This window comes from Tachysurus vachellii, chromosome 10 (assembly GCF_030014155.1).
Source record: "Tachysurus vachellii isolate PV-2020 chromosome 10, HZAU_Pvac_v1, whole genome shotgun sequence".
Classification (NCBI taxonomy): domain Eukaryota; kingdom Metazoa; phylum Chordata; class Actinopteri; order Siluriformes; family Bagridae; genus Tachysurus; species Tachysurus vachellii.
This window is the reverse complement of record NC_083469.1, coordinates 17693691-17718586: the sequence shown is the minus strand read 5'-3', so window position 1 is coordinate 17718586 and position 24896 is coordinate 17693691. Positions and strand designations below refer to the sequence as shown.

At 39.5% G+C, this 24896-nt stretch overlaps 2 protein-coding genes across 3 annotated transcripts in view; both read right to left on the bottom strand.

The window, feature by feature from the left end:
* Nucleotides 1–169: 169 nt before the first annotated feature.
* Nucleotides 170–16115, bottom strand: adam17a (ADAM metallopeptidase domain 17a). The gene is made up of 19 exons (XM_060880021.1): nt 15669–16115; nt 12485–12617; nt 11929–12062; nt 11548–11636; nt 11142–11319; nt 9993–10123; nt 9084–9170; nt 8773–8886; nt 7685–7829; nt 7509–7600; nt 7255–7407; nt 6886–7085; nt 6341–6444; nt 6012–6146; nt 5226–5356; nt 5033–5111; nt 3965–4053; nt 2855–2911; nt 170–2049 (listed from the first exon to the last, which is right to left on the bottom strand). The coding sequence occupies exons 1-19, from the start codon at nt 15781–15783 to the stop codon at nt 1702–1704; spliced, it is 2514 nt and encodes an 837-aa protein (XP_060736004.1). The 5' UTR covers nt 15784–16115; the 3' UTR covers nt 170–1701.
* A 374-nt stretch (nt 16116–16489) lies between these two features.
* Nucleotides 16490–24896, bottom strand: part of rnf144aa (ring finger protein 144aa) — a 35046-nt gene continuing 26639 nt past the window's right edge. For both annotated transcript variants that reach the window (XM_060880019.1, XM_060880018.1), the window contains exons 5-8: nt 24425–24635; nt 23321–23468; nt 23037–23126; nt 16490–20026 (exon numbers count right to left, since the gene is read on the bottom strand). In XM_060880019.1, the coding sequence (XP_060736002.1) occupies nt 19895–20026; nt 23037–23126; nt 23321–23468; nt 24425–24635 (581 nt within the window). In that variant the 3' untranslated portion in view covers nt 16490–19894. The remainder of the gene's footprint in view (nt 20027–23036; nt 23127–23320; nt 23469–24424; nt 24636–24896) is intronic.

The window sequence follows — 24896 nt, the reverse complement described above, 5'->3', positions numbered from 1 at the left end:
ATAAATCCTACAGACAACGAGTTATAACATGGCCGTGTGTGCGTGTTTGTGTGTGCGCGTGTAGGATTTGTGAACATGTAATACAAACACCGACTGAAGGATGTGACGTCGATTAATCGGGCTGAGTTTCTAATTCAGTGTGTTTGCAGTCACGTTCAGGACAAGTGTGTAGAGGCCCAGTTTATTCTTGTGTAAGTAAATACAATGTAGGTATATAAAGATATATACATCTAGAAGCAACAGTTAAACACCAGGAAAAACAGTATCCCATGGGTTTATGGCACAGTAATATAATCATCATTTATGACCTGGGTATCACTAAGCCATATTGAACAACACTTGAGTAACAAAGTGGAATAAATGAGATGTGGCATTTCATACATAACAAAATGGTTCTAAAATACATCAAGAGAAAGGCACAATATAGAGATGACTGAACAATGCACAGCAAACACATGTTCTACAGTCAATAAACTGGTTCAACAATAAAATTACATTTATGTAGATTCACATCCATAAATCCGTGTTATCCGGTCTCTGAAACAGCTTAGGAGTCACTATGGACCACACACACACACACAGGAGTCCACATATGCCCAGAACTAAAAAACACACTTTAACACTGGATATGTTTATGTGGGTTCACAACTGTGCGTCTCAATCAGAATTCAGTGTATTGATTTCATGGAGTCTTCCAGTTCAAATTTCCAGGCAGTTTACAAAATAGAAAATCTTAAGCATAGTAACGTGACCTGTTACAGCAGAGCAGACAGAGGAATGGCAAAGGGTTAAGAGGAACATTTTATTTAAATCAAATCTCCTTTTTGAGAACTCAGTTAGTAGAAATAACAAAAACACAGGACCGAACACGAGTACAGAGCCGAGTTGGTCTGGATTACTTGCCAGGGATGAATATTTAAAGGAAAATTATTCTAACCTGCGTCTTTATGGCTGAACTTTGCACAAATATATAGGGAGAGAAAAGGAACAAAATGAAGTGCAAAGAAGAATACTTGTAAAGAATCCAGATACAATGTGCACACCAGGCATTTCAGGGAATAGTTTTAACTACTATATATTCCAGCTTTTTCTGTCTTTTTAATTCCAGTGAGGTTTCCATAGAACCTGTTCTACAAGGCACTTTTTTGCATTATTCATTGCATCACATCTATAATTTAAAGGTGCAGTTTGTAATGCTTAAAAGTATAAAGTCTAATACATATTCACAAGGCCATGCGATGCATCTGGCTACTCATTTCAGGTTACATTTTTTCTGACCCTGAAATTAGCCCCGACCCACAGCGCTGCTCAGCACGGCTCCTTTTTCCTAAAAGGTAACCAATACGTTTTAACGCATGGGGCGCGATCGGGGGAACAAAATAAAAGAGAAGTGTGTTTCTTCTCACGAGCAACAGATGGCACATTTAATACCCAGGCACATGGACTGTAGCCTCAGACATTTATACATTATTTTTCTGCACTACTATTTTAAAAATACATTTATAATTTACACTAAAATTTTAACATCTGAAAAATACTTAGCAGTTAGCACAATACACCTGGACTAGAGTATACCGAGGATGGATTGTCTAAAACGGATTCATTATAAAGGCTCATTTCTTTGTTGTGTACCAAAGTGCATACTTGTGAGGGGGGGTGTGTGTGTGTGTAAATAGTGTAAATTGATGAGGCATGTGTCTCTCAGCACTCCGTCTCTTTACTCTCTACACGTGCTTGTCTCTGCAGTCGCCTGCTTTGACGGTTTAGTGGTGAATGTTCGGTGAGGTCCTCGAACGACTTGGCTGTCGCAGAGCTCGGGGGGAAGGCTGTCCCTGGTGGAGAGTCACCACTGGAGTCCTCCTCGATGGTGGCCATACGCGGAGGATCCGCTCTGGGCTCGGAAGAGGAGGTTGTAGGCGGAGAGGTGCTGCTGCCGCTGGGGTGTCCCTGTATGGGTCGCGCTGCTGAAACAGAAGGAGGAGGAGGAGGAGGCGGGGCTTTGATGATGCGCATGGGTGCCCCTTCCAGGCTGCTCAGTATCTCCATATTCTGAGAGAGGAAGAGAAGTCTCAGTGTCATTACAAAAAACAAAAACAGAAAATAACAATCAGTTATTTAAAAAGAAATAGTTACTAACCCCCCAGTGATGGAGGTTAGTTTAATAGAAGCCATCAAACAAAACTAATTGTTCTTGTCGTTTTTAGAAACAAAGGGTATAATGTTGTAATCTGAAGCTTAAGAAATTCATTTGACTAGAACAGGAAATGTCGCAAACATGACGAACATGCCATATTCCTTTAGCTACACTGATGTAGCCACTTACACACCCATGAGCTGCTCAGGCATCATCCACATCTCAGGTTCCAAGGGCACCGAGCGTTCTTGAGGGTTGTGCCATTTGTCTCAAAAAGCCATGCACTCATAACACTTCTACACTTTGGTAAACATTTACACCAAACCGACTGCACAACAATAAACACTTCAACCGTGCTCAGCATTCGACACACCTTAGAAAACAACTAGCTAACAGATGCACAACTCGACACACTACACTCTACACGGGCAAAGACCATGTGACACACTCACCTCAGGCTTTACCACACACTTCCACCATCATCTGCTGCAGTTCCATGAGGCTCAGAGCAAACAGTGGAGCCACAGGTCACATCTTCAGCCACACTCACTCATACGCTTATACAAATGTGTTTAGCTCCTCTGAAAAGGCCATGCTAACTGCAGCTTACACACTTTCACACACAGTTATTCTGGTTTGTCTTTTTGACCTGCTTATTATAGACAGAACATTATATTCATCTCTGGACTAATGATGCATGGGTGAAGGATAGGCACTTACACTAGGATATATTAGAGACTTGGAGTTCTCCTCATACTGTCTGTCCAGCTTCTTGTCCTGCAAACAAGACAGAGAGATAAAAGGTTTTAGACTGTCTAGACCAAACTTACCGTTCTGTCCGTGGCACTGTGAAATTCTCCAATCTGTTTTGTCAGAAGGGCTTGATTCATTTCCACAACAGCGTGGCACTGAAAGTCTCAGGTTTAGACCAAAGCTCTTGTTATAATACATTATCATTACTATATTAACAGTTCATAAACAAGGTTCATAACAGGCTACTGCAAGAGATACGAAGAACATTAACTGGAAGTAAAAAGTGCTAAAAAGTATGATGATGTGATGTGTTGACGTGTTAACTTTAGAGTAGTACATTTATAGACTTTATGGCCAAAAGTACATGCACACCTGAACATCACAGCCATATTTGGTTCTCAATCCACAATCACACCATTGTATAGAATGTCTTTGTATTGTGTAGCGTTACAATTTCCCTTCACTGGAATGAACTGGTTCAAACCTGTTCCAGCATGATGTTGCCCCTGTGCACAATCCAATCTCCATGAGTACATGGGGTGACTTCTGGTTGGAGTGGAACTTCTCTTTTGGAATGAACTGGAATGCAAACTGCTCACTCGGTCATTAACTCACCTCACTATGGCTCTTACTGAGCAAAGCCCTGAATGAGCAAAGCCCCACAGAAGACACACTAACATCTAATGGAAAGCCTTCCCAGAAGAGTGGAGCTTTAAGGTTATGTACGGCATTAGGCAGACGCTCACATCAGGAGCAACTTATTTTATACAACTGAGCAACTGAGGGTTAAGGGCCTTACTCAGGGGCCCAGCGGTGCCAACTTGGTGGATCTGTGATTTGAACACATGAAATTCCGATTGGTTGTTCAACACTGTAAACACTAGGATACCACATCCCCCATGACTTCCACAGGATGACTAAACCTGGAATGGGATGCTCAAAAAGCACATACGGGCATGACTGCTCAGGTGTCCATAAACATTTGGCCATATATTGTATCACCTGATTATTTACAGCACAGTCTGCTGTCTTTTATTCCTTATTTATATATAAAAAAACCAAATAAAATACACTCACCACACAGTGCACCAGAATACTCAGAGGGATCCAGAAGAGGAGGGAAAAGACTACCACAGAGCCCACTATATTATCAGCCAGAAACTTCCCTGAAAAGAGAAGACATACATTTAGCTTCTGAAGTACTGACATCCTTAACGAAGGTGTGCAGTAAATATGCATTTGTAGTTAATTAGCTCAATCTGACACACAACCATTTCTGCATGTAGTACGTTGCAAATCGTTTTCTACAAAGCTTGATTTTGAGTCATTGTCCTGCTGGAAGCTCCAACCATAAGACGTTTATAGTCTCAAGACAAAACCATTTAAAAGGAATCCTAGGGCCTTCACCAACGTCTCCATCACAGATCGCCCACCTTACAAGACTGTTTTCTCTGTAACTGTTCTTCCTTTTATGCCAAAAATCCCACCTTCACTGAACCCATTAGGTTCCATCAGCTCTTAGTAAACTGCTCATTTCTGTGCTCAGATCAAAATAAGCCTTGCTTTTGGCATGCCTTCGGATTAGTTTGCTGGCACTTACTGTAGGCAGCATCTAATTGTAGACTGGCTTAGTTATCTCAAATACGTGTCTGTAAATCTCCAACTGTGATGCGTGGGGGAATTATTGCCTCTCACTTCCTCCTTACTGAGCATGCAGGGAAGTATGCGCTTTGCCAGGCAGGTTCATTACAGCTCTGGTTCTTAATTATTGCACTAGCATTGAAGAGGAGCCTTTTAAAACTCTGTTTACTTTATTTCTTCTCCAGTCTTTACTGCACTGAAGGAAACATGGCTTCTGCATTACCTCATCTGTATACTCGAATGAAACAGATGGATAAATTCTTTATTGCCAATGAACAAAATTAAGTGTCAGTCCCTATGGTGCATAAAAAAATAAAAAACAGAAGGAGAAGAAAAAAAAAAACTGTAATATATCAGGGTTTATCTTTCAAGACTTCCTAAACACTCTAGTGAATATATAAACCGAAACAAGCTACAGTTTCTTTTAGTTATTTTCTGACTGTATGTGAAGTCAAACAAACAAAATCTTGTCAACAAAGCAATTCATCAGCTATCAACACTTACCAAAGGTGTTGATGTCGAGCTTGTCAATAAAGTCCCACAACCTCTCGACGACGTCTTGGACCTGCTTCATGCATTTACCCTATAAAGAGACAAAGACTTTGGTTGACATTTTGTGTCGATAATTAAACAGTATTGTGTTATGTCTGAAATGCATCGGCACAAAAGTGAGGGGAAGAGAAATAAAGGTGCTCACGTGGCCATCGCAGAATCCCACGGTGCAGGGCTTCCCCTTCCGAAGGTACAGATAATCTCCGTTTTCAAATTTAAAAGGAGTGCAGAGTCCATTTGAGTTCTTACAGCATACTTTACACGAGCTGTCTGTTTCTGTAAGAAAGCAGATCTTAATAAACTGCGTGTGTGATATTCCAGTCTATTGTACTTCCTCCAGCTACCACTGCTAGCTGAATCAAAATCTATGCTGAAACATTTACTGAATATAAATGTATAAGCCTGATGGCAAATCACAGCAGAAAGACAAAATGTGGCACAGTTTAGTAAAAAAAACAAAACTTTATATTTCTTAGTGCACACAGACAAAGACGGGCTCCTCAAGCTGCTTTCTTGATGTACAGGCAGGTTTTGTTTATTTTTCTAAATGCAGCTAATTGTTAGCGCTTACTGTTTTGTTCATATTAATTTATATACACTAGAATCCGTTCCGTGGATGTTGTACTTTTTTTACACCGTAAAAAAATTGCTTGAATTTGACCAAAATCCCATTCAGCAAGCTAGCTAACAGTTATTGAGTCAGAATAAAAGTGAAAGAAAAAAAATGGAAAAAGAAATATGTAGGCATGAACTTGATGTCAGTATTTCGTGTTCTTTCCAACAACAAAACATATGAACCCAACATGCTCGTTATTACCACTTCAGAAAATGGAAGTAGGATCGTTCTGATAGCACACGAAGGCAGCATGATCCCTTATATACTGTGGTTGTGTCAGAGAGTCTGAGATACAGTAGCAGCTGAGATACTCACCATTGCATGCACAAGATCTAAGCTTCTGTGTTGCTTCGCAAAAAGGAATACACTCGCCTCCACGGCATCGGCCTCTATCCACACACTCTGTAGAATCAGGCAGGTTTCCAGGAGCTGGACACTCACTGGTTTTGCCTGGACAACCAAAAAAAAGAAAAAAAAACACCTGAGAGTTAGCGGAATCTATCCAGCAAGCAAACTAACAAGATGAAACTTTTCCAAATGAACAAACAAGAGATTGAATTTTTAAAGCACTGTTTTGTAAAGTTATACATTATATGACAACGTGTACATCTTATCCCTCTGGATAATAAGGAGATTGTGATCACCTGTGCATGATGAACTCGCTTTACAGGTAGCGTTGATGGACTCCTGACAGATCTTATTAGCTTCTTGGAACATGCAGTTGAAACAACACGGACTGTTCCGGTCACTGAGGTACAGGAAAATCAAACAAAAAGTCATTATTCCAGACTTCCATCTATGGATAACGATCATTTTCTATTAAATTAACAGGTCCGATACAGTTCTTATTTAAGGCTGGGTTTCATCCTTTTATGCTAATGAGCTTTTCTGTGAACTTTTTATACAATTTTTTGTCGTCAAACAGAATTTCCTTCTAAATGCTACGCTGATGTATTGCTGCCATTTTGCCTGCAAACCTACACCTCATGTTAGCAAGGACTAAAAAAAATGACTTCTGAAAATCACATACATACATGTTTGTGTATATAATTAAATACAAGCACAGTGTCTTCAAAGTCAGCCGGATTTCTGTGAATGCTTTTCATCACATATTTGATAGTGTGTCATGAACTCATTCATCTGTTCCTCTCAGATGTTTGACGTGAACCCGCTTTGCCTCGCAGCCTACCTGCACTGTATGCCCCTTTTCAGCTTGCAGCTAGCCGTACAGCAGCGGTCATCTTTTAGATGGAGGAGCCCGGGGTCACACTCCTCTCCTTCTTCAACCCGAGAGTTGCCACACAAATTGCTGGTGCGCGCCTTGAAGCATTGTGGAGCCTTGACCCTCAGAGTCCTGCTCACTGAGGCTTTACTGCAGTTGGAGAACCGCTGAAATAAATAGAAACGAAGCAGAACTTATGAACAAATAAACTGCAATAAACCTTTGGGAATATTTATTTAATATAGCTATGGGCAGATGAAAGGATGCTGATTGTGTGGATGTTTGTGATTAGTTTTGCTGTTTTGTGATAAGACGTCGGAGAGTGTAAAATGATACCTTGTTGTTAGGATGGTCTCCACTCACGGCAATGGGGTACATTACGAACTTGCCTCCTTGCTCGTCACTTGGAGCGCAGTAAGCGATGTTGTCTGGGTCATGCTCTGCTCCGAAGTTGTGACCAAGCTCGTGGGTGGTCACCAGGTCTGCTTCCTGTACAATGAGCGCATGTGTAAATGAACCAAAAGCCAAAAACAGCTCCTAATAAACCTGCACAACAAGAATGTAGTAACGTGATGCATTTAAACACAAACCTTGGTGAGAATGGTCTTGCCGTAGTTCTTAGTGCTGGTTAAGCCAGTGTTCAAGTAGCTGGCTTTTTTCACTGTTGGAGAGGGAAAGTATGCTGAAACAAGAAAGAAAAAAAAAAAAGTTAACCGTTGCCTTCTTTTGATCAGGTGTATTCTAATCAGACCAAACACAGACATACGTTTTGAGCAGAGTCCTCCCAAAGCCTGGTCTCTAGAGGAGGCTACATACGCAAGTCCAAGAGTTCCTTCATCAAAGTCCTGGTAGGTAAAAAGGTGAGCCAGGCACACGGCTGAGGCATTATCTGCTATGTCCTGACTGAATTGCTGGGAACAGAGTCAACAGTGACCACTTAGCGACGCTGGCAGCCCAATTATTTTGTCTTGGTAAGGATCGTGGTATCCAGAGGTCACAACACAAGTCACACTAAAACACCAGGCCATCACGGCATGCATGCATACACACACTCAAGCATGTGTGCGCACACACACATGTGATTCACCTACTGAAAACACCTTAAATATCAGTATCATAATATTTATGCCAAAGACACACAAAACCTCTGGACATATTAGGCCACGTTCACACTGTAGGTAAAAGTGGCCCAAGTCTCTGTGCTTCCATTACACAAACATTTAGAAAGAAAAGCAAAAATGCTTACTTCCTCCATAACCTCGCCAACTTTAGCGCAACGGCGTGCTGCGCGTGACGTCATTGTTATTGTTCGTTTGCGCATGCGGGTCAGTTCGAAACAGCAAACGGTTCACACTGGTATCTGATATAGGCCACATTTTAAAAGGTAATGTGAACAGCCAAACAAAAAAATCACATCTGAGCAAAATATCCGAATTGAGCATTAAGACTTGCAGTGTGAACGTGACTTTAGAGTCTCCTTCTAATGACAGGTGTGTGTGTGTGTGTGTGTGTGTGTGTGTGTGTGTGTGTGTGTGTGTGAGAGAGAGAGAAAATAAGAGTCAGAAATAATGTGACCTGGTCCAAATGCTTTGTACTTCGTTTATAACAACCTTGTTAACTCCATTTCTCTCAAACTGCTATTCTTTTGGTCAAAGCGATCCAAGTAGATCACACTATAACATGGGCATTTGAGAGATAGCCTTTTATTTTCTCTTTTTAATAAATTGTTTTTAGATTTAGTTACTGAACCAGAAACGCTCATTAACTATTCACACTAATATGATATTAAATGTACCATACTTTCATTAAACAAACAAAAACTTGGTTAAAGTTTAGGAATTTATGAGCACTCACTTCTAGAAGCTTCTTTACATCCCACACTTGGTTGTCTTTTGGCCGTGGACTGCCTTCCATATTATAGTGAAGCTGTCCTGTAGACACTTTGGTTGGATACTTGTTTATGATGATCTGTTACATGGAACAAGATGACAGCTTAATCGGGAGTTATTACATGGCACGACATACACCAGCTGAACACGGTCACTACACACAGCGAAGAACCCAACCACAATGTTTATGATCGCACCCTGAAGAGGACAGTGAGGATGTTGTGTAAAAGCTGTTTGAGGAGTGACTCGGTAACAGGTCAAGCGTGTGGTACTAACCTGATGAATCTGTACACCGTAGCCTTTAAACTCATCATCCCATGACGTGTTCCTGTAGATATCATCCACTCGGTCAATCAGCTCGATCTGAGGACAGGTTAAACACACAAATTCAGTAATAAATATGCTTTCTGAATATTTTTTGGCAAAGCAGGATTTTCCTATATTATGTGTGTAGCAGGCAGCACAAAACATGATAACGCTAGATCTAGCTTTATATCTACCTTTATCAGCTGCTTATCACTGTGTGTGTAGGACTGTTTGTTAAACAGAGCTCCTTTTCTTAGCTAATGAGATTTTTTTTTTACAGATGTTATAGACAAAAATGATTTCTTTTCATTATTATACAGGACACTTGGTTTCCCTGGATATTGTTCAATGAAATTCGAAAGGAAATGTTCAACATCTTCAACCTTTAAGCATCTTTACTATTTATAGGCAAATCTGTGTTATTGACCGTCGTCGCTGTTGTACAAAAGTTGCAGACAAAAAGTCAGATCATTTCCACTGAAGCCGGTGTTCAAACAACACCGATGGATTTCACGTAATATGGAGGTTCGTCGGGTTTTACACGAACGTGTGGACTTCGTGCCAGCTCGAGTGCAAAAATAGAACATACCAAATAATAGAAAAGCAAATATGAGTTGGATTTAATAAAGAATGAACAAGAAAATTGACAGTCAGGATTTAAGGAAGCCTAAAGTTTGAGCATATCTGATTTTACTGCCATGTATCCAAACTCCTACAGTTAATACAGTGTGTTTTACCTTTAAGCAGCATGACATTATGCAGGATAAGCAGATGCTGCTTGGCTAAAATCACCGTATCAAACCTGCCTGCTCATTTTCCATAAGCAGGAGTTTCTTTATCTCGCAGTTTTGATCAGCGGATTTGGCCGTTATGGTTTACCAGGTAGTTGAGTGTGGTGCTCTCCTCTTCACGACCCATGTGCTTGTAGAAGCGGTAGTCAGCCACCAATAGCAGCGTGCAAGTGTTCTTCTTGGGGTTGTGTGTCTGTCTCCGCACTCTCTGTTTAACTTCTGTACGGATTCATCAGAAAACATGATCATAAATAATCGGTGATCTATTGCAGCTCAGAGCTCTATGAGCAAATTCTTCCAAATACCTTTAAGCAGGGTTAAATACTAACGGGTCACTGCACACGTGTATTGTGTTTTGTCTGATACACTGCTTCCTGTTGCAACATTTCTTGCTTTAGAGATGACTTGGCAACCTTAGGTGGAATCGACGGACACATCCTTCTATTCTTTAACTACAGAAAGATTGCAAGCAGAAATTGGATCGAATTTCCCAAACAACTACGAGTTATAAAACAGCGTCTTTTATTATTCATATCGCCCACACTGCGATACTAACAACTAACAGCGGGGACGAGCAAAAATTACAAATTTTTATTCATTGAAGAGTTTCTAATTGTAAATGTGGGAAGAGAATACGCACACGCACTGAAAAACTTTAGCATATTTATATATCAGATATATATATAATAATGTTATATGTATGTGTATAATAATGGTATAATATATAGAATAATGTTAAATAAAACGTTTTTGTTTAGCTCTACTGTAGTAAAGTTTATCTTAGACCTTTTGACATATTACCAATTGTAACATGTAACACACAGAGCATAGTCTTGAGCACAGTCTTGTTTTTTAAAGCAAAGCTGTTTACCACGTATGTTGATTTGAGGACATGGAGTGTGAGCACATCGATTCAGAATGTGTGGGATTGTCCAGTGGCCACGGTTTCTAGCTGTGCGCTCAGCTCATGCACACAGATTTAAAACCAACGTACGCATTGAAAAATGAGACCTCAAATGAGTCAGGCATGATTCAATAATTGATGGCAGCAGTTCGGTCTATTGGTCAGAACAGATAAGAGTTGACGCGCTTAGTGAGGCTTATGACGCATTGAAAGGCTTCTTATAGAAAGTAACAAATTCTTATAGAAAGGCTTAGAAGATTCAGATTCATTCCTTATAAACTTTAATCGCTTTAGTTTTTTCTTTACAGGGTCTCAACAGAAGCTGCGGCTCACCTCTGTCCTTCTGCGCCTCTGCAGCTGTTCTGGCTTCTTCAGGAAGCAACCGTGGAGCCTCAGCGTTGATGTAGCCGCATACTTTGGAGGAGGCGAGTCGACTAATGTTCTTTATGTCTTCAGAGCGGTAGACCAGAAGACGGCTGTCTGGAGCTTTGTCTGTGAACCTCCATAAAGGCTAATTGCGGTGTAGATGAGTGAGAGAAAGTAAGACAGAGAAAGATGAGCTCCTGAATTCTTATTTGCTCATCAATGCTTCACACACACACACACACACACACACACACACACACACACACACACGTCTGAATATTTGAGTTTCAATGTTTTCATGTTCACTTATGCTGCGGGGCAGAAAAGAACAAAGCTAAGTTGTGGCAAGATTCCTGTCGTGCTTAATAATTACCTCTACGTTGTACTCGGCTTCATCAGTGAGGATATGCGCTGAGAAGTCATCGCCATCCATGTGGGCCTGCACCCGGGAAAACTCCTCACCTGAGGATACGAGAGTGAAGGTTGAGAGTAAAGGTTCTTGAGTTATTCTCACATTATTCTTGTCTGCTTTGGTTTTGTGGTTTTAGATCGATTTTATTTTATAGACCTAGTTCTCCAACAATATAATGTATAAATATAATGATGATTATTATAATTATTAATCATTATTGCCAACAATAATAATTACTATTGTTTTCACTCCTGAGTCAAAGTGCACGCGCGCACACACACACACACACAGTGATCAGTCTTCATGTTTGTCTCTTTCTTTAATTTCTAACTGAAAACTCACCTACTACATGCCCTCTGAAGTAATTTTGCATTTCAATATCGTACTTCTCCTCCCTCCCTTCATCATCAACAAACACGGCTTTAAAATTGTCCGTGAAAAGCTCAGTGTTGGTGGTCAGGTACAACTTGAAATGCCTTCATAGAGAGAGAGAGAAAGAGGTTGAGCAAACAGTGTGATGCTACAGAAATAATGGAAGACAGTTAAGTAGATAACAAGCCACATATTGCACTATATGCTGCCAGTATTCTGGGTTATGTGCAGCAGCTGACCATACAATTCTATCAGACTAATAAAGACTGTGTTTTCCTGAGTCAAGTGAAGACTAATCACGATTCGGAGACTGCTCCACACTCTGCTGACACAACAAACACTACTAATTAATAAGCTGATCATAATTTTTAGATGTTAATCGCCTAGTTTGCCTCAGTGTTCCTAGAACTTAGCAAAAAGGTACTCATGGACAGTATGCGTATTCAGTTACTGAACAGATTATTACTGACAAACGTAAATAAACAAAAAGTCGTATTTCTGACAGGACGTGTTGGCACAACGTTACCTCTTCAGTGCTGTGAAGCTGATGAGACGTTCGACGTGTGACGGCGAGCTGACGTCTCTCTTCCTTAAAGAGTGCTGCTGCAAACTGGATGCAGGAAGCACCTCGAAGTCTTCCAGCATCGAGCTGAGGCTTTCTGTATCCGAGTAAAGCAGAGGGAGAATCGCATTAAAAACCAAAGCAGAACCGCGAAGGATAAAAAGACATGCATCTTATTTTTTGTTAGCATTATGTAGGGAAAACCTAACCACCTAACACCACCAAGGCCAAGACCTCCTTTCTGATTTAGCAGCATTTTATTTTAGTCTTGGACAAATCTGGTTGAGCTAAATAAGGCCTTCAATAGTGACTGAATAGTGGACTAAGATTTGGTGAATCTGGGGTAAGCCTACTATTAAAAAGTATTAGGGTTACTAACAAATTATTATTATTTTTTTTTTTTTTAAGAATTCATTGATCCTAAATCAGCGACTCATCAAACCCCTGGATTCGATCATGAAATCTGAAAATGTAACTGACTACAGCAACTAATTTGTCTTGTGGATGTTCCACAACATTACACTGAATTACAAACAGAATGAAAGCTGTAATAAATAAAACTTATTGACGTTGAAAGATTATTGGACTGCATCACACTACCACATTGTTGACTATTTTAACAGCATGTCATATTTAATTCCTTAATAAATAAATTATAGGTCATGTGTTTTTCTTCTTGCACTGAACCATTCATTCACTCATCTTCTACCGCTTATCCAAACTACCTCGGGTCACGAGGAGCCTGTGCCTATCTCAGGCGTCATCGGGCATCAAGGCAGGATACACCCTGGATGGAGTGCCAACCCATCGCAGGGCACACACACACACACACTCTCATTCACTCACGCACTCACACACTACGAACAATTTTCCAGATATTCTAATCAACCTACCATGCATGTCTTTGGACCGGGGGAGGAAACCGGAGTACCCGGAGGAAACCCCCGAGGCACGGGGAGAACATGCAAACTCCAAACACACACAAGGCGGAGGCGGGAATCGAACCTCCAACCCTGGATGTGTGAGGCAAACGTGCTAACCACTAAGCCACCGCGCCCCCCTACACTGAACCACTGAATCAATAAACTGTTGTCAAACAGAATCCCTACATGTTCCCGTGACTCAGTGATTCGCTAACATTAATCATTCTCATTAGAAAACAAACAAACAAAGTGTTTATTTTCTCTCACCTGCATGGGATGTGTTGTGTGTTGTACAGTCAAAGCGATCATAGTAGCATGCTACACAGAGTGCCAGAACAATCAGCCATTTATAACAGTTATTTGTATGCGGTCGTATTAATACAGCAGTATGCAGATTTGGATGTTGCGATCTTTTTAGAAACAAAAAACAAGAAGGAAGTAACAAAACAATGTTTATCAGTCTGCGAAATGACATGAATTACACGGATCGAAAGAGCACCGCAATCCAAAACCAGATTTCTGCAAGGAAAATCTCTTTATTTCCAACATTACTCAGAAACCTTCACACGTCATGATCCACTGGCAAAATCTTTTCTTTTAATTCGTACTCATCGTGAGTAATGGACATTACGAACATGTGTGGGTATGTGGGCAAGTGAGTGAATGATTAAGAAAGTCTCTTGAGAAACAGTGGAAGAATGTCCTCAGTGTTTTCTCTGGCATTTTGGTGAAAATGAGTGCTTTATTTTCTTGTGGTGTTTTTTTAATATAAATATTTTTAATGTATATATTGGATATATGTATATATATATAAACCTCAGTGACTGGAGACAAAAGTTCAGTTAGAAGACTATGTGTTTGTGTCACTGCACAGAATCATGTATTATATTGTGTAGTTGTGGAATTGTTTCGCAACAAATGTAAAATCTTGTATGTCAGTTTATTGTTAAATAAATAAATAAATAAATCTTAGGGATAAATACATATACAGTGAGGGGGGGAATAAGTATTTGGACACAATTTGATATTTATTATACCCCCACTGTGCAGTTCCGCTTCAGATTTATGCATTCGATAACTCGATTTTCTTATAACTATGAGCTAAAAGTATGGATTTATAAGGATAAATAAAGATTAAAAGAAAAAAAAACATTAATGAGAAAGAATGCTCCTGATAAAGGACCAATGTTAGAAACATCAGCATTAGTCTGTACAGCTTCGAGTCATGAGAGAAAATGGTTTTTTTTTTTGCCTGCCTCGACACATAATTTCCCCAGATTTAAGGATATAATGGAGTCAAAAATTTTCAAAATACTCCATGAATTATTACTGCATATATCATCATTTAGTCTAAAACCACCCAAAATATCTTTTTCTGCCGAGTTCATCAACATTGAATAGTCATTTATTGAGTTTAGGCGACTGCTTCGGAACAAAGAGGAAGATAAAATCTTGTATTTAAAACCTCAACACTTTAATAGTGTCAGCATTTCAATAATGTAGGCCTTGTTATTGAACTTCCTTCACTATTATAATGTAATATAATTTTGTTTTTAGACACTTTAATGCAAAATATTCAGTTCAATTCAAATTTATTTGTATATTAAACAACTGACGTCGTCTCAAAGCGGCTTTACATAACAAACGTAGAACAAAAGGTTATTATGAAGAATAATATAAAGATTAATATAATACAAAAATTCAAGATTAATATTAGAGATATTTAAATGTGTTTGTGTTTATCCCCAATGATCAAGTCTGAGGTGACTCAGGTGACTGTGGGGAGGAAAAACATCCCTTTAATGATAAAGAAGGAACCTTTAGAGGAACCAGAGTCAAAGAGGAACCTCATCCTCATATGGGTGACACTGGAGGGTGTGATTATAAATATACAGTCTGACAAATGTTGTATTGATGCAAAAGACCACACGGGGTTGTGAATAAAATATAAATATAATTATTATGTAAAGATATTCTCTGGTATCTTTTGAATGTTTTATACCCAAGAGGTCCAACCAATACTGAGGTAGTTTACAATAAGGGGTAAAAAAAAACAACAACAACCATTTTCTAAAACAAAGAGTGTCAAGACTGATGTCAGCTTCCAGCCCAAACAGAAAGAAACTGAAACTCCATGAGCCTGTTGTTGTTTTTGCTTTGTGTTTCATGTTTGTGTGAGAAAATGAACCGGAGCTAAAATGTCTGTTAGCTAAAGAGCTACTCACCAAACTCTTCCTGATCTTTCTGTGTTCTCAGCTCCGTCTCAGCAGATCTAGGATTCAGTGCACAATTCACCCAAAAAGGGGAAAACGTGAGGCTTAAAATGATTACAAACTTCATCCTAATTTAATCGCATCTCACTATCATTAAACCAGATCCCGATAGATCCCAAAAGATCCCAAAGATCCTTCCCAGCTCGTGTTGTATTGGTTTGCGCTCCTCTACAGCAGGGTTTTTAAACCACACCCGTATTAACGGTTTTAACGGTTTTAAACGTCTCTTAGTTTCTTCTCGTCGTTCTAATAAAATAACCCACCGTTTATAAATAACCAGAAACTGTATCGACTGGACTTCTCAAAATGTGTATTTCCTGATCAGAAATATTCGCCAGGATATGATTCCTTTTCATTCCACTTATTATTTTTTTCCCCCCCACCCGTATTTTAACTTCCTTTGCTATGACCGGTTAGTGAGTTGTCCTTTCCTGCAGGCACGTGATTGGACAAACCACAAACCACGAGCCAATCCTAATAGAGAAGGAGGGATCTCGCTGGAAAGCGTTCCCTATTACAGAAACGAAAATACTGCCCCTTGTGGTGGATTTCGAGTATTACAACCGATTGAGTGAAAGAATGGAGACAAATACTGTAAAAGGTTGAACGGATGTCATTTTTATAACATTTAGAAAGACAAATACAAGAATTTAAACCCATACATGGAGGTTTAAATCTCTTTTCTGTCCCCCAAGATGTTTGCGGATCCTCTTGTATACCACAATGCACAATATGTGAATACTTTAAACTATTTATTTACCAAATTGGGATAGATGGACCATACACAGCAGGTCGTATGGGGTGTCCCTAATATGCAGTAATTAGTATCTACCAAAAGTGGCACACACAAGGACAACCAGTGTACATAAGACACAACGAGCTCATTTAAGTGACTTAACTTGCATCCTAGCATTCACGTGAAAGTAATTTGACCCATACCACCTACCTAAACATTACTACAAACCAAGTGCACCCCTTCATGAAGTGAGTCTTTCAGCAGGATAATGTGTCCCGCCATACTACAACAATTGTTCAGTAATGGTTAGAGGAACATGACAAAGACGATATGGCCACCAAGTTCCACAGATCTCAATCCAATCGAGCATCTGTGGGATGTGCTGGATAAACGTCTGATCCATGAAGACTTCCACTCAAAACTAATGATCTGCTGCCAACTTCTAAGAAACTACACAATATTAGCCAAGTGCTTTAACTGTTATGATCAGTGTATATTATAGTTTTACCTGATAACATACCAATAAATGGATGTACAAAAATGACATCTGTGGATAATTTCAGTCTTGATGGCACAGAGAATAAAAAATACACTTTTTTTATGGAAGAAACTATAATTTCTTTTATGTAGTACTTTACACACATGCAAATGTACAGGTTTTTACCATCCACTGAAAAGGGAGTGTGCATTATTTTTTTCTATGATATTCAGAAAATACATTTAATATTTAATTTCTATGTATTAAAATCAAACAAAGTTACACATTAAAGAAAGGTCATCTAATAGCAGTTTCTGGAGCAAGGTTACAACACTGCCAAAGACCCCCAAATTACATAACAATGGTCATACATTCTCTCTTTAGAAAGCAAGTGTACAGGTGTAAAAATGTCTGGAATAGACAAAGCTGAGTTACAGACACAAAAATCTCACAAACAAACTGGAGCTACAAAAAGAGAGATAGGCATGCAGTAAAAAGTGAACCATAACTGTAAAACTGTACAAAAGAAACACTCTCCGAGAGAAACGTCACATTGCTGAACAAATAATATACATGTATATATCTGTGCAAGAGCCATAGTTGTTGCCTGTGAGGGAAAACTGGCAACTGGAATAGGTATTAAAGTGATGATGAAGAAAGATGAAGATTTAATCAACTAAATATCGTCATTAGTCTAACGTTACTCAGTGTATTCAGTGAACTCATAAAATCCCTGAAGTGTATAAGGTTATAAGAAAAAAAAAGTACTGCAAAAGAGACATCTTAGCAAGTGACCATCTGGGAATATGGGAAGATGTAAGTTACATTTCTTATAGTGAGATTATTATAAATTCATTGTTCTGCCTGTTTTCAGATGCTTCTATGTATTTATAGCTTTTAGAAATAAATGCTTCCGATTTGACGAATTATCCGCCAGTCACTCAAGACTACAGCAAGTCTGAAATAAGTAAAATTGTCTAGAAACCTATTTAATATTCATATCATTTGCTGACTAATCTTTTATGAGGAAAATAATAATCTGACTATATTCAAAAAAAATTTCAGTTGCTAGGACTGTCATCTTTTTACAGTTTGTGTGTGTGTGTGTGTGTGTGTGTGTGTGTGAGTGTGTGTGCAAATCCATAACAATAAAACAAAGACATGTTTCAAAGATGAGTCAGCCACATGAAAAATTTAGACCATAGAACAAAGGGCCAAAATACACAAGCACATATTTGCGTGTCAAGAACGTCTCCCGCTTTCTAAAGCTGCTTGGCACGAATGTCACCCGGGGTGACATATGTACATAACAAATAAACAACTCTGTAACAAACCGCTTCATTCAGGTAGACCTGAGAATAAATGACAGGAAACAAAGCTACAAGAGTGAGGGATTTAGTGAGGTACTCAGAACTTAAGGCTAAAACTGTCTCAAAGCTGATCGCTACTGAAGAACGACATTAACTAGTGAACAATGTGAAAAAGATTTACTACTGAAAAGTCGTGCAAAAACAAACAAATGCTTAGATATATTATTCTCCTAATAATGCACCTTTACTTGATGAACACAGGAAAAGATTTCCACAGTTCTAGTGAACTACATACTGTCCAGCTACATTAACACATTCTCTTCTGCTCGACAAGATGAATTCAGCTTTTTTTTTTCTTCTTAATAAATGATATGGAATAAGAGCATGACTACATTGACTACAGGCCCCCTGTAAGTGCATATCATAACAAATTATTTATTTAAATTATAATCAGTTTCTAATAGTTACAGGCTTCTGAAATGTTTAATAAGAAGGTGACCCCGGCGTTCATGTGTAACATTTACGTCTGCAACACGTCCTGGTGTCCTGTTGGAGGCGCTGTTTCACCTGCAGGACAAACAGACGGTACAACCCACAGCTCCAGGTTTTCCAAACTTGCATAGATAGAGTGCTAGACTTCAATTAGGAAGTTACAAATCTAAACAGTCTTGAGTTTAGAATCAATGCCACAATGACAGTGACTGTACTGTTTTTTTTTTTTCCCTGTTTCAAGTCACAAGAACGAAATGCACATGCATGTGGCACTGGTTGTGCTGCTCTTTTAAAGGGATCTGTTTAAAAGTGGGCCAGATTGTGGTTTAAACTTCTTTGATTTGGAAATGTTTTTGGTGCTTGGAATTTGGGCTGTTTTATTAACGTTTCAGTAGATTTGGTAAAGTGCTTTGTGAAGAAATTCGCATGCTGTAGGAAAACCTAAACTGTTCCGATGAGACGGAGGAAAAATAAAATTAAAATAAAATAAAAGGCAGCTAGCATGAAGTTAGGTCATGGTATGCCTCCTGCTAATATTAATAGCAGCAATGCTGAAGTGAAAGTTTGGTGAGCTTACCGTTGCATTAAGAACAAGAAGAAAACATGACAATGTGATAAAAAAAAGAAATAAAAAAATAAAAGTAAACACCATGCTGTACATTTAATTAAAAGTCCCTACTCAGACAGCAGACTGTAAAGTGACCAACGAGCCCCTTGTGTGTCCAAGTTAGAGTGAGAAACCCGGTAAAGTGATGAGTGACCCAAGTGCTACAATACACACAGAGCTACATGTAGCGCAGTGTGTGTATGTATTTCATTAATGAGCTCTCCACAAGCAGATCCACTATAATCCCAAATCCCCCAGCTAGAACAACAGGCATCGAATTAAACAAGTCACGTCCCCTAAGAACCAGAACACCCCGAGAGTGCACGACTGGCAACCCCACCGCTCCCATGTACTGTGTTACATGCAGCACATGTGTAAGGTATTGCCTGGTGCCATCATGCCCGCTATCTGCTACCAGTCTCCTGGAACCGAGCCAAGTTGTGGCGTGAGATGGGTCGCAGTGCGGCTTCAAATGCACTCCAAGAGCTCCAAGCCGGAGTGTGTGGGGGGAGAGGAAAAAAAGAAAACAAAAGGAGATGGCAGCCATGGCGTCCGTTAAGTTGGTAAGGGGTCATCGTCTCCTTTGCTGCACTTACACTTGCAGCACAGCACGAACGGTGTGGCCAGAAGCAGGAATGGAGAGGCTACCAGCAAGAGCAGGCCGAAACCAGCAAAGATACCGATGACCTAGAGAGACACACACACATACACACACACACACACACACACACACACACACCCCAGAGTGTTCATCAAGATCATCTATAGACAAAACAAGCAGGACACAAAACTTTAATCCAAAGCTCCAATACAGATGTTGAACTTCAACATGAGCTTTCATGAGCCCTTGAAGTACCATAAACTAAAACTATTAATTTTATAATGTAGCCTATTATTATCTGTTCGATTGAATCGGTAGATTCCGAATAACCTTAAAACGCTAAAAAAAGATTTAAAAAAAAAAGAACTGTCATTAGACATATCTCTTATCTTCAAAATCTCATCAATGTGTTTTTTCTCTCAACAGACATACAGTAGACCTGTACACTGGGGGATTCCTGTAAGGATTTGGAGTCACACTAAAGCCCAGCACCTGATGCGTTTCTAAACTGTTTTTAGTCGCAGGTTGCAGACATGAGTCCAGCATACAGGCATGGATGTGTATGTGACCCCATACTCCAGTGAGTGTATAGTGGTGGAACATAAGCAGCATATGTTCTACATGTCTGATTTACTTTAATAGTTATCACTACTACTAGTTTTATTAGTTAATACCCATCATGCCATTTGACTTGATTTGTCTTCGCATATATAAATCTGACCACCAACATTCATAAACATACCATAGGAAAAGATATAATCTTGCAATTTCCTTCTAACATACGACTTCACTCGAGATTGCTGACGACTTGCTATTCTTATTGAAAGGTAAAGAACGGGTTCATGTAATACTGCATTACAGTTGCAATACTGCAGAGAGTAACGTGGCGGTGTTGAAGTCGGCGTCGGCTCACGGACTCCAAACTCCCTGTTGAGCAACAGATGGCCCTGCGCAAAACAACAACTCCAGCCCTTTCCATTCGATGTGAACGTAAGCACTAAACTTAATCTGGATTCTAGGCTGCGTCGTAGAAACGTACAACCGGTGGAGTTGCTGTGGTCTGTGAGACATTTCCATATTTATTTTCTATTTATTTAAGTAGCTTCAGATTTAAATATAGGTGCTGGATAACACAAGATTCTTGCTCTTGTAATAAAACTTCCAGGCTTTTTTAAAGCCTTGTTTAGACTTTTTTTGTTCAGTTTTTTTTTTTTTTTTGCATCTTGCCAAGGTCATTAACATGTCACGTCTCGGGTCATAATAATGAAAAGAGCAGAAACAAAAAACAGTACAGACTAGTATGCACTAGGAAGGCTATGTTTAGCACAGAATGTCTAAAGACAACATGTTTTCGACCTGACACCAGACTTTGTCTTTAAGACAGACAAACTATTTTCAAAACCATTCTTCATTTTCTGTAAGTCTGTAAACGAGTGCATTTAAATCTCCTACTTGACTTCACAGAATTATGTAAAAAAGCTGCATTTTATGCAAAGTACACAAGGAATAAAGCATGGCCATGTATGCAGGATATAAGCTGCCTAGTCAAAAATATTTAATACCATAAGTGTATAAAAATACCACAAGATCTCTTTGCGATTGAGGTCCAGTAATTTGAAAACTCAGTCACAGAGTCCCTGTGTTCAGTGCTGTGTTCTGCTTGTACATGTAGCACAAAAGGCAAACTGACCAACAAATGACGATCTGCTTTTATATCAGCTACATTCATCTGCACACGTATAACTTGCAGACATTGGCAAATTGTTTCAGCAAAACGCTGTAATTTTTTTTTTTATTCCAACTTCTGACCACCAAAGCATATAATGTACTACGTACTATGAAACATCATCTCAAACGCAACAAACTTCTCAAAGAACCCGAATGTCTCATCCCATTCGATGGCAAATGATGTCAAATGCATGCTGCGTGTTTTGACATACAGTGAATTCAGTCTAGTAAAATGTTAAAAAAAAAAATAAAATCACACGATGTGGGCTTATTTAAGACATTTGCAACATTTGTCGTCCTCTTAAAATGTGTAAGCAAAGCTGCAAGCGTTCAGTGCATTACATGAATAAGTGCAATCAGACTTGAAGTGTCTGTCTTCTTCTTCTTGATATTTTCAGTCTGGATACTTTCACTATTTATATTCTAAATTAGAATGTAGAATAGTTTAGACGATTCGGGATGCACCTTGACGTAGACGTTCACGCTGAGCGAAATATTTTGCCTCTTGCTTGCTGCTGGTCAATTAGTCTGTGTTTTCAGCTCTGGACATTCAGGTCTTTCTGCAGATGGTGTTTCTGTCAGTTACTATATTTTGTTTGTCCGTCTCACCGCTTGTCATGTTATAAACGGTTAGCGTTTGTCTCTCTCCGTTCTTTTCTCTCTCAGAGACTTTTCCTGTGCTGTAAAAGGTTTTACTTTAAGTAATTTAACTGCACTGACCCTTGACCCTCAAGAGCCTCATTACATTAAATTACAGTTCTTCTTACATGAACCTTAACCATAGCATTTTTCTTTACCTTCATTTTGTTAAGCTCCATCAACCGACTTGGTGACACCATCAAATGCATGCCTGTAAATCAGCTGTTACCACGGAAACCGTGATGAATTAAAATATGCATGAAATTAGCCGTTGCAGCCGTGATAGCCGCTCTGTCACGGGAGAATATGTGGCTGCGATCGGAATCGTGATTTCAATAATTAAAGGTGACCCTTTAAAAGGTATTTTTTACAGCTGTTTTGTTTCATAATAATGAAATAGAATCATCAAAAGCTTCATTCTTATAAACAAGTGACGCCTTTGAGAGTCGAACTGAACAGAATCCCCCAGAGACATTGTAATAATTTGGGATTTAGGACAACCTGTCATACTGTGAATGGTACGAAAAAAGGGGGAATTTAAAAGGCAAATAACAGCTTATAGTCTTACCAGGTGTACACTACAAACCAATAACCTAGAATCAGCGGATAAATGGCTTTTGCTCGGTTGTATGCACGAGTGCACGTGTGCTCCCCTTAGTCACACTGCTCTTCTCATAAAATAAAGGAGAAAATAAAAGGAAAAAAGAGAAAGGAAGAGGAGGTGCCCACCTGTGTTCTGTGCCAAATCACAGAGGCTCTGGAGTGGCCCAGCTTGTTGCGGCAGGGTCCTTTATCGTAATGGATCAGGAGGAAGTCGTCCTGTCAAACACAGGAGAGGGCGCTGTTTATCTCCGCAGGTGTGTGAGACGGTCACACAAAAGGCTTGGGTTGTGGCCACAGCATGGTACGAGTGACAGGCACATGGCCACCAAGCAGCAATATAAGCATTCTAGGGATATGTTTGTTCTAGAAACGACATGTGAGCGGATGCAGAAAGACGAGGGAACACTTACATCTAGAGACTCCAGGCAGTACCAGCAGAATGCATGCTTGCAGTTCTTGCACATCATCTGGGCACAACCTTCGTCTCGTTCGATGTAGACCTTACATTTGGGACAGCGCTTGATCGGAGCATCGTCGTCGTCGTTCTTAAAGAAAGAACTGGGGGGGATAAGAAAAAAAAACAGACTTAGACATAGGAGACTGAAATCATATAATCTAAGAGTTTCTCTTTAATTGAACTGACTCCAAAGTGTAGAGCACGTCTGCTGTACAGGTTCTGCGGTAAAATTCATCTGTGAATGTTAGATTTTAAATTACACTTGACAGCTTGTAGACTTTTCATCTGCTTAGAAAACATTCACGAGATGCTGCAAATCAGAAGAAATGTTATGAACAGTATAAAGAATGAAAAAAATCTAATCGGAGAAAATCCAAAGGTCTGGATAAGCATCTCTCTTGCCTTAATGTTGACAACAGTTACTTTTAAACCTTCTAATGCTTAATCATTAATGATTTGCTCAGGCTTATAAATAATGACACATGAATTTGTAGTGGTTATGTTTCAGTTCACATTTTAGATGCACTTATGAGAAGGACCCAAAACCATTATCAAGATGAAACGCAGCTATTTTTAAACGACGGAAAAACCAATCATCTTTATACATTCTTATTGTTTTTTTTTTTTTTTTTAACTAATCAAATAAGTGAGGAAAAACTAAAGGAAAAAAAGTATATGCAAGTCTGTAAAAACTCTTTTCCCTACGAGATACCTTCAGGTAAATAAATACGTTACATAAAAGCACATCATTAGTTTCAACAAGCTGCAAAAAAAAAAAAAAGGTCTGCTACAGAAAGTACAATGGTTCATGCTGAAAAAAAAAACTGGAGTCCCTGAAGTACAGACTGTTTTTCTTCCAAACAAAGAATAGCTGTGCTCAGATCAGTGTACCGGTATATATTTAGTCTTACACCTGAAACTAAAGCAAAGGACACTGATCTGTTCATTATTTGTACAGTCACAGGCTTGTTCAAATTGTGTGGCAACACAATGCCAGAAGCTGCTACACCGAGCTCACAGAGGAACAGTGAAAATAGATGTTGATCTCAAGTGGTACCTGCTCTCTCCAGGAAGAAAGGCAGTAATAGGTGGGTTCTCCTGACACTCCTGGCCTGGGTGCCAACTGGCCTTGCAGGCTGAGCAGAATTCCAGCGTGCAGTTACCGCAGCGTACCAGCTGCGGTCGAGAGGAGTCCGCCTCCTTCAGCTGGCACACGGCCTGGCACGATGATGACGGGCACCATGTCCGGCACGGGTCCAAGAGCACCTCTGTAGCAGGGAACACAAGAGCAGTGTGTGTTTACCCATCCTGCACAGCTGTTTACTGTTAAATCACCATGGTAACAGAGGATGCATAGTACAAGACAATTCTCTATTAACCCGCTCTAAAGTACAGGCCTCATGGCTGCTTCTTTCAGATCTGATGTATTCATTAAAAATTTAGTCTGTATACCGAGCGGACCATGTGATCAGAAGGTTGGTGTTTAGCCACACGTCAGATGTGTGCTGTAATCCCACAGTTCTTATTTT